Genomic DNA, 9,201 nt, shown 5'->3' with positions numbered 1-9,201 from the left:
CGGTGACCATGTCTGCGCGCCACCCACACGGCGGGGCCGACGCCAACTCTGGCGTGCAGGGCACCATAGTCGTCCACGACCACGATTGCCCCACCGCCGTCTCAAATGGCATGACCGACTCCTCCTCCACCTCCACCTCCCACTCTCCGGCCCGGGGACGGCGACATCTTCTGTTGTCGACAAGGACAGCTACACTACCAGGCCCTCCCATTCGGAGAGCTGGGCGAGCTCGGATTGCTCGATGGCCATTTTGAGATCCTCCTCTTCGTCGCCGTTGTAATTGGCTGGTGACAACAGTGGTGGGGGCAGCGAGGGCGAATGCGCACACCCACTCACACGTGGACGTGGTGGGCTGGGAGCACACGCCCGAGTAGTGAAGAAGGACGTCGTGCTTGTCGCGGATCTCAGCAATGGTCTATCTCCAGCAGGCGATCGATGAGCTAACGGTAGGAGGTCCGCGGGCCCTCAAAACTGATATAGTATGGGTCTGTTTGGGACTGCTCCACTTCACCAAAATCAGTTTTGCTCCACTAAATTCACTTAGGAGCAGTTTTATCCAAAAGTTGTAGCACTATCAAAGCAAATGTTTGGCTTCCATATAGCTCCAGCTTAAAGAATGGGAAATTTGGTGGAAAGGATCTGTTTGATTAGTTGAGGAGGGAGAAACGAAGGGGTATCCACTTACCGTGGCAGTGGTGGGTAATTTCCACCCAACTCCAGCTTCTAGAGTTTTTTGGAGCACTCCCTAAAGAGCTTCATAAAAAACTGGGAGTTATACCTCAGATTCTAGTTTTTTTGCGGAGCGGCATATCATGGAGCTATCCCGTTTGGCTTGTGTTTTCTGGAGCCAAGCTGAATTTTTAGGAGCAGAGCAGTCCCAAACAGGCTCTATGTGTGGCCGGTACACCTTCTTTCTCTTACTTCTGATACCCCATATACTACCGGAGGGCCGTTTTGGCTCCCTAATGAACAGTAAATTAAAAATAAATAGTAAATAAAATATAAAAATTCTGAATTTTTTCGTAGATGTTTTTGTTAGTGTAACAAGAGTGCTTGCCAAGTTTCATGTGAAACGGATTGACGGTGATTTGTCGGTGAAAAAAAAATAAAATTAAGTGTAACATTTGGAGGTAACATTTGTCGTTTGATTTGTTCTTTTTTTTCACGGATCAAAATACTTAAGCTTTCCTCTTAAAAATTTGCAGGTAACGTTTTGGTATGACAATAATCACATATATTTTCTTTCAAAATTTTTTAACATTTGAAAAAAAACATTTTTTTATGGGCAGAAGCATATGCTCCCAAGAGCCGAATTGGATTTCCGCATACACTACAGTCTTCAAATAAATGTGCAGTAAGTCGGCTTCAAGCTGTCAAAATCACCGCAGCACCAGCCTCAACATGAGCAGCAAAACATACGCTTAAATAAAGCACATTTCCTTAGAAGCTCTGCTCACTGTCCAAACTAATCCTAATTTACTCTCAACTGTTCAACCGTGCATCTCAAAATGCAGCCTCCTACCACCCGTCATCAGCGCTAAAAACGGCATTTAGTTTTAACTTTGTGGCAGTAGATGCTCTCAGATAGGACATATGACATCAGACATTTAGAGCATCTCCAATACCGACCCGCAAACCTTTCGTATACGCCCGGACGGCGCGAAAACCCATCCAACGCGGTCCTGTATCGGTCCGCGCCGCGGTTCAGATGTTATTTCTTCCGCAAACAGAAGACAAACGTGAGGGGACTTTGCGGGAGTCTGGACGCGAAATCTGATGGGTGGATGGAATTTTGGGGGAGAAAGTCTGAACCTTGCAAGCCAAATTATTACAGTTACTATAATATAGTGCATATATCCTTAAAAATCAAAATCTACAAACTTTAACTAAGTTTATAGAGGAAAATATCTGCATCTAGAGTAACAGATACATATCATCAGATATGTCACAAGACACAATTTTGATTAATATGTCTGGCATTGTAGATATTGATAATTTTCTCAGTAAACCTGATCAAAGTTTGACTCATAAAAAATGTATATGCACAACATTATGGTGGGAAGCATGCAAACCAGTTTGTTTTTAGTTACTTCTGGATCCACTACTCCCTCCGTTCCTAAATATAAGCCATTTTAGCGAATACAACATAGACTACATACGAAGCAAAATAAATGAATCCACACTCTAAAATACGTCTATATACATCCGTGTGTAGTCTATATTGAAATCTCTAAAAGGGCTTATATTTAGAAGTACACTCGCTCTATATTTCTTTACAGAGGGAGCCGCACGGTGCAACTAAATTTCTTTCGAAACAATCCATCCTGGAGAAGATGTGCGGCTACTAACGATTATTCAATTTCGGAGCCCGGGCTCATCTACGAGCGATAATTCAATTCACAGCTACTAGTGCTTGTTCATAACAAAGCTCATCCACTCGCTGTTGTTGCAACCACAAATCAGAGTCTGAGCCGTACGCAACAATATAAGCTGATCAAAGAAACCAACTAGCTTTGTTGCAGCTTAACATTGAGGATTATTACAAGGCAATAGTAGCTCAAACAAGGAAGTTGCAAGACACACTGCTGTGTTTATCCAGTCCTGAAACCCAATTGCAGGAACATATGTTGAGAAATTTGCAGCAAGAGCGGTGCCTTGCTGGTGAGAAAAAGATAGAAAACATATGACGGTACTCGAGTAGCGATCGAAATCAAGTCAGCAAATGTCGTCGGCATTCGATAAACAAGGGGGTCACATGCTTGCTTATAACAAGGTGAACGAATGCACCGATTTGGTTGGCAGTAATGTACATGTCAGGAACTGAAGAATGGTGTCCAGAGTTCCTCTCTTGCCAACAAGGCAATGCAAAGAATGACCAGACAGAGCAAAAGAATGAAATGAAAGCATAATTCTTCCTTTCTCTCTTTCTCACGAGCAATGCAACACATCGCTTACCCTATCTCTCAAATCTTTCTCAATGTACATGCATATACACCCGGACCGGACCGATCATAGCAGAAACGAGACGAGGGCGTTGAATATGTTCCATGTTCTTCGTCGCTCGGTGATCTCGCTCTGGAGCTCGTCGACGAGCCCCCCATCCAGCAGACTCCTCTGCAACCCCCCAAGCACATCAGAATTGTACAATATATTGATCATCACAACTAGTAGTAGATGCAACTATATATAAGCAAATCATGACAGAGGAGGAGGAAGAAGCACCTTGGTGGCCTCACGGAGGGCGCCCCAGCACTCGATGCGGTTGTACTTCCTGGACGAGGAGTGGAAGTGCACCCAGACGCGGGCGTCCATGAGCTCCGGCCGGGCGGCGAAGAGGGCGGCGTCGCCGTGCACCACGGCCTTGAGCACCAGCGGCAGCTCCTTGGAGAAGACGTAGTAGCGGAACCCGGCGGCCAGCTCCTGCAGCGGGTTGGGCCCGCTCACGTGGCAGTGCAGGTGCAGCGTCATCTCCCCGCCGCCCGGCCCGCCGGTGCAGGTCATCTCCTTCCACTCGGCGAACACGTCGTCGCGCCGCCGCCCCCATTGCCGGAGCTGCTCGCTCGTGATGGTCTCCGACACGGCCAGCGTCAGGTTCGCCGTGAAGTCGCAGTGGCTCAGCGTGTAGGCCCTCGGGAACGCTGATGGGCCGGCGGCGTGCTGCACCGTCAGCTTCGCCGCGTCGAAGGTCGTCGGCGCGCCCAGCACCTTGGCCGCCTGGACACAGACAGGGAGAAGCTGCCACTCTGTTCTCAGGTGAGCTCACGAGACAACACAAGAAGAAGAAGAAGAAGCGAGTTGTTGGAGTTACGAGGGAGGAAGAGAGCAGGTCGGATCTCCGGCTGCCGTCGCAGCAGACGACCAAGAAGCGCCTCCGGCTCCTGCCCCTGCCACCGCCACCGGTAGCCGTGGTGCTGGTGACGGCGGCGGAGAAGCAGAGCGCGGCGCTGCGCGACGCCATTGGGAATCTCGCATCAACAGCAAGCCCCTGCTCGCCGTGGCATCCTGCAGCCGCCACCTCCTGCTGCTGCTCCGGCCGGCCGCCGGATTCGAGCTCCTCCTCCGGTGGCTGAGGTGCCGCGTGCTTGGCACAAGAAGTGAGAGAGAGAGAGAGATGTACGTGGCTGCTGCCTGAGCTGCACGAGAGAGTGAGAGAGAAAGCGGAGAGGTGGATTGGGTGGGCAGCAATCCATGGCTGCCGCTCGCCCCTAGTCATTTCCATGGCTGTGGACGACGCACCGGCGGGCTCCACACCCGGACTCAAACGTGGCGCGCTCCCATTCGCTGCCTTCCACATGCATGGATAACGCAGGACACAACACCCTCACTGACACCAAGGGACCCACCACAACACCCATTCGCTACATCAAGGACACTTCTAACAACAATCATCTAAAAAATGGCTGTAAAAAACAGTAGTTTCTACTGCCAAATAACCAGTGGCACAAGCAGTAAATTACACCATGATGATACTACCAAATTCTTGTGGGAGTACAATGAGTTTACAGGGTAAAAAAAAAAACCATCCACATTCACCAATCACCTTGTTACAGCAACCAAAATTTCCATTTTCATTTTCACCTTGCTACATGATCTCAACCTAAAGAGCTGCACCTAGTGGCCCTGTTTCTTCTTAAATCTAAAATAAATAGGCCCAAATCTGGGTGCTATTTTTTTCTACTTCTGGTATATGCTCATGCACCCCCATCACATGAGGTCTAGCAGAGGCTACCAGCCAAGGTCACTTAACCTCGCTTGGGGCGGCGGAGAAGGCGGTCCCTCGGAAGTTTTGATGGTGCCGGAAGCTTGGGGCGGCGGAGAGGCCGGTCTCTCCGAAGTTTTCCTGGTGGCGCGAGCTTGGGGCGGCGGAGAAGGCGGTCTCTCCGAAGTTTTGCTAGTGGCGCGAGCTTGGGGCGGCAGAGAAGGCAGTCTCTCCGAAGTTTTCCTGCTGGCCGAAGCTTGGGGCGGCAGAGAAGGCGGTCTCTCCAAAGTTTTTCTGGTGGCCTTAGCTTGGGGAGGCAGAGAAGCCGGTCTCTCGGAAGTTTTGCTGGTGGCACGAGCTTGGGGTGGCGGAGAAGCCGGTCTCTCCGAAGTTTTGCTGGCAGCGCGAGCTTGGGGCGGCGGAGAAGGCGGTCTCTCCAAAGTTTTGCTGGCAGCCCGAGCTTGGGGAGGCGGAGAAGGCGGTCTCTCCAAAGTTTTGCTGGCAGCCCGAGCTTGGGGAGGCGGAGAAGGTGGTTTCTCCAAAGTTTTGCTGGCAGCGCGAGCTTGGGGCGGTGGAGAAGGCGGTCCCTCCGAAGTTTTCCTGGTGGCGCAGACCCACTGCCGCGGGCTCTCGATGTCGTCTCCGGTCGTCGTCGGCACGTGCCAGCTCCCGGCTTCGGATTCCTGCATCCAAGGACGATAACATCGCTTGTTTCAGCATGTGTACTCATGAACTACTGATGCTGACGGAGGGCAATGCGCCTGACTCGGAGTTAGATTAATCACCTGAATGACAATTGAATAAGGAGGCGGCAAGTGGAAAGTAGGACCGCGGCCCGAGTATGTTAGCCTGACCTGCATAGAGTTTGCCAGGGTTCTTTAGATCAACTTTTTCAAAGATATAATTCAGTGCATCCACGACTGATGCATCGACACTGAACCAGGCATAAGATGTGTTGGATTCTGTGGTAAGAAAACAAACCTGATGCTTCTCTTTCCATCTGGGGAAGAAACTAGTGCCGAGAAGTTGAAACAAGTGGTCCCGCATCTCATCGTTCGTAACAAGCAGTGAACGGCAACTAACTGCTGCATACAGCCAATACCTGCAGCAGAAGAGGGGAGAGATTATTTATAAAGGTGAAAAAGCTTCTGACAGCACAACTCAGGGCTAGAAAAATAAATCCATCCCAAATCTCTGCCTCAAAATGTCTCATGATTATCTATTGAAATTTATGAAACAGTAAAGAGCACAACGGTTGCTTCATTAGAGCCTAGCCTACTACTCCCTCCGTCCGAAAATAATTGTCATCAAAATGGTTAAAAAGAGATGTATCTAGAACTAAAATACGTCTATATACATCCCTTTTTATCCATTTTGATGACAAGTATTTCCGGACGGAGGGAGTACCAGGTAGCTGAAGTAAGGGATGCAGATAATCAATAATGCATCTGTTAAGCAGCAGGAGACATGGGCTCACCAATCATCATTGGAACCAGGAGGAGTAGAATATAGCACTCCAGCATTTCGCCAACTCTCTATGAGCTTCTGATTCTGTGGTGCTTTTGCGGGGCCACAATTTACCCGGCTCCTATGCAAAACGATCAGTGGCAATTTCTTTGACTTGGTTACTCTCTGTATGCCATTTACAACAGAGTTCACCTACAACAAAATCATAGTTCATAGCAGGAGCGTTAGCCGTGTTTCTCTGCCTGCATGTCAAGAACAAGTGTATCATATGCCTGCCGGACAGCATTCCTTTTACCTGAGAAAAACTGAAAGCTTTACTGTTGTAAAGGCCGACATTAGCAGCATCAATAACAGCGTCGAATGGTCCATTTCGACGGAGCCAGTCCTGGAGACACAGGTTATCAATTAGACAGAGAAGCTTCAGGTGCAGAATATAAGCAGTTAATTGAATAAATCTTTGTCATCAGAAATAAACTTGCCAAGTAACTCAACCCAAAGGATTTTGGTTACTATGGGTAAAAACTTAAACCAAGGGGTGAAGTGCGAACAAATAACATGTTGGCAGAATTGCTTCCGTCCATGATCAAACATTTGATGCTGACAAGCTGCATCAAGTTTTATGGAGTAATGACAATGACTGGCAATAGTAGCTTCCCATTATAACTCTTATTATGTGTGGTTCACCTTCAGTTATGAGCCCATACATTGAAGTCAAGTTTAAACAAGCAACTTAATTTGGAGGCAATAACTCAATAAGCTCTCATATGGTCCGAATAAGCTTAAACTTGGTGTGGCTTGTTGGACAGTTTTTCATAACAAAAATGGTTTACTCGAGAAGCTCCAATCAGGCCAAACGAGTAGTTAATAAGTACTACCAAAATAAACAGCCAAAAGACATAACTTGGTACAGATGGGTGTTACATTCTGCGTCTAGGTTAAGTTTCTCACAGTACCCGAAATTGAAATCCGCTAAAAGGTCGCAAGCCACACACAAAATGTGTGCATTGCTATAAAAAAAATTATAGCAGTGCACATTATAAAATGTGTTGTAACCATTCCAAAATTCTTATCAGCCACCATGACAACTGAGAAGATGGGCCGATGGGGCCTCCGAATCCTTACCAAAATCTTACATGGAGTATATGGGAACAACTATGTATACTCGTACTAGGTTAAAATTGTTGGTAATACAGTAGCAGTAGGGTGTTGTGGTACAGAAAGCAACATTGTGTGTAAGAATTATAGAATCAACTTGTAACTATTTGGGGGTGAGAGAATGAACCTGAAACCGTATGAAATCGTCCCTGACCTCCCGCTTGCACGCGAGTTCGGCGAGGGACTTGGCAAAGGTCTCTGTCTCGGAAGGATCAATGTCTATGCACACGAGCTTCTCGCCGCAGCGCAGGCATTTGCCGTTCTTGTCCATCTCGCTCTGCCCGACGTCCCATTGCCCCTTGCCGAGCCAGCCCTGGCCATGCCAGCCGCCGCCGCCCTTCACCACGCCTTCCCTGACCTTCCTGGCGTCCCACTTCTCGACCCCGGCCTCCGCCGCGGCGTCGGACCGGAACCAGGCCTCCACCACCTGGGCGGTGGCCTCGCACACCTGCCTGACGAGCGTGCGCGTCCTGTGCAGCACCCTGTACACCTCGCCGGCCCTCCCGGTGTCGGCATTGACGCGGAGCAGCGCGGCGAGCTCGGTCTCCTCCGGCACGACCCCGCCGGCGTCCATGTGGGCCTCGACCTCGGCGGCCCCGGCGGCGTCGCGGGCGTCGCAGTAGGCGAAGAGGGCCGGGCCGTAGGAGCGGAGGCGCGGCGGGATGCCGGCGGCGGCCATGCGGCGGACGACGGAGAAGGCCATGGCCGGGTCGCGGACGGCGGCGGCGAGGCGGGCGAGGCTGGTGAGCGTGGCCTCGTTGGGCTCCACGCCCTGCGCCTCCATGGCGGCGAAGATCTCGAAGCCGCGGCGCGCGGCGGCGGCGTCCTCGGCGGCCGCGTTGGAGCAGAGGTAGAGCAGGCAGTTGTAGTGGTGGAGCGCGAGCGGGACGGCGGTGGCCGGGTCGACCGCGGCCGCGTAGAGCTCCAGCGCCGTGGCCAGGTCCGCGTCGCGGGAGCACATGTCGAGCCGGTGCCTGAGCATGCCCTCCGGGGACTCCCGCGCGCGCCGGCGCCGGGCGGCCTTGGTCTCCCCGCCCTCCCCCGTGGGCGCCGGTGGGGCGGGGGAGGGCGGACCGGGCGCCGCCGGAGGAGGGGGGTCGTCGAGGGCCGTGGCGGTGGAGGAGGAGGAGTGGCGGCGCCGGCGGGCGAAGGGGAGGGAGGAGCGGCGCGGGGAGGGGAGGAGGCGGTGCGGCCGGGACCGGGAGTGGAAGAGGAGGGCGGCCGTGGGGCGGAGGACCCCCGCCGCCGCCGCCAGCCGCATCGCCGGACGATGGTGGATTGGAGAGGACGACTTATCTGGAAAAAACGATTCTTTTTGTTTCTAGGCAAGGGCAACTTGTCTATCCGTCACTTATCTGAACCTTGTTGATTCAAATGAAATTCATAGGATTCACATGTTTTTCTGGATGTTTTCGTATCATATTTTAGGCTCCCTTGACCCGAAGGGAAATCATCAGATTTTAGGTTGATTTCGATCTCGGAAAATTTTCCCTATGTTGACTTTTGATTCGTACAATTGTAATTTCTTTAGGAATTTTTCTGAAGGACCGCATTGCAAATACTCCCTCCATCGGAAATACTCGTCGGAGGAATGGATATATCTAGATGTATTTTAGTTTTAGATACATTCATTTTTATGCATTCCTCCGACGAGTATTTTGGGACGGAGGAGTATCTTGTTTCAATTCATTTGTTTGTCCTATAATGTTAAACACTCGTTGATGCACACGACTGTACTTTTTTCAAATATTTACTCCTTTCGTTTCAAAATAAGCGTCAACATTTATTTTCTGACCAAGGGAGTAAAATTCAAAGGGACAGGGGAGGGACCAATCATATGCTTTCTGTATATGCTTTCCGTATTCCTATGTTTTAAGAAT

At 50.5% G+C, this 9,201-nt stretch overlaps 2 protein-coding genes across 3 annotated transcripts; both read right to left on the bottom strand.

Annotated features, from left to right (window-relative positions):
• Positions 1-2,734: 2,734 nt before the first annotated feature.
• On the bottom strand, positions 2,735-4,234 carry LOC123191256 (protein STAY-GREEN LIKE, chloroplastic). 2 transcript variants are annotated; one of them, XM_044604071.1, is made up of 3 exons: positions 3,809-4,234; positions 3,223-3,735; positions 2,735-3,114 (listed from the first exon to the last, which is right to left on the bottom strand). In XM_044604071.1, the coding sequence occupies exons 1-3, from the start codon at positions 4,217-4,219 to the stop codon at positions 3,010-3,012; spliced, it is 1,029 nt and encodes a 342-aa protein (XP_044460006.1). In that variant the 5' UTR covers positions 4,220-4,234; the 3' UTR covers positions 2,735-3,009. The 2 variants fall into 2 exon arrangements, with proteins under 2 accessions (XP_044460006.1, XP_044460007.1); XM_044604072.1 differs by having other exon boundaries at positions 3,223-3,714.
• A 182-nt stretch (positions 4,235-4,416) lies between these two features.
• LOC123191255 (proteinaceous RNase P 1, chloroplastic/mitochondrial) lies at positions 4,417-8,639 on the bottom strand. Its single transcript, XM_044604070.1, has 6 exons — positions 7,449-8,639; positions 6,462-6,551; positions 6,177-6,358; positions 5,681-5,801; positions 5,485-5,553; positions 4,417-5,382 (listed from the first exon to the last, which is right to left on the bottom strand). The coding sequence occupies exons 1-6, from the start codon at positions 8,580-8,582 to the stop codon at positions 4,726-4,728; spliced, it is 2,253 nt and encodes a 750-aa protein (XP_044460005.1). The 5' UTR covers positions 8,583-8,639; the 3' UTR covers positions 4,417-4,725.
• Positions 8,640-9,201: the final 562 nt, after the last annotated feature.

Source organism: Triticum aestivum, chromosome 2A (genome assembly GCF_018294505.1).
Source record: "Triticum aestivum cultivar Chinese Spring chromosome 2A, IWGSC CS RefSeq v2.1, whole genome shotgun sequence".
Taxonomy (NCBI): domain Eukaryota; kingdom Viridiplantae; phylum Streptophyta; class Magnoliopsida; order Poales; family Poaceae; genus Triticum; species Triticum aestivum.
This window is presented reverse-complemented; position numbering and strand designations above follow the sequence as displayed.

What these genes read in the sequence shown, in the direction of transcription:
- LOC123191256 (XM_044604071.1), bottom strand. Translation starts at nt 4,219, where the DNA reads ATGGAAATGACTAGGGGCGAGCGGCAGCCATGGATTGCTGCCCACCCA. An exon ending in ACCTGCTCTCTTCCTCCCTC is followed by an intron (nt 3,736 to 3,808) that starts GTAACTCCAACA and finishes ACAGAGTGGCAG; the next exon opens with CTTCTCCCTGTCTGTGTCCA. An exon ending in CCCTCCGTGAGGCCACCAAG is followed by an intron (nt 3,115 to 3,222) that starts GTGCTTCTTCCT and finishes GGGGGGTTGCAG; the next exon opens with AGGAGTCTGCTGGATGGGGG.
- LOC123191255 (XM_044604070.1), bottom strand. Translation starts at nt 8,582, where the DNA reads ATGCGGCTGGCGGCGGCGGCGGGGGTCCTCCGCCCCACGGCCGCCCTC. An exon ending in AAGCTTTCAGTTTTTCTCAG is followed by an intron (nt 6,359 to 6,461) that starts GTAAAAGGAATG and finishes ATTTTGTTGTAG; the next exon opens with GTGAACTCTGTTGTAAATGG. An exon ending in GATGGAAAGAGAAGCATCAG is followed by an intron (nt 5,554 to 5,680) that starts GTTTGTTTTCTT and finishes AACTCTATGCAG; the next exon opens with GTCAGGCTAACATACTCGGG.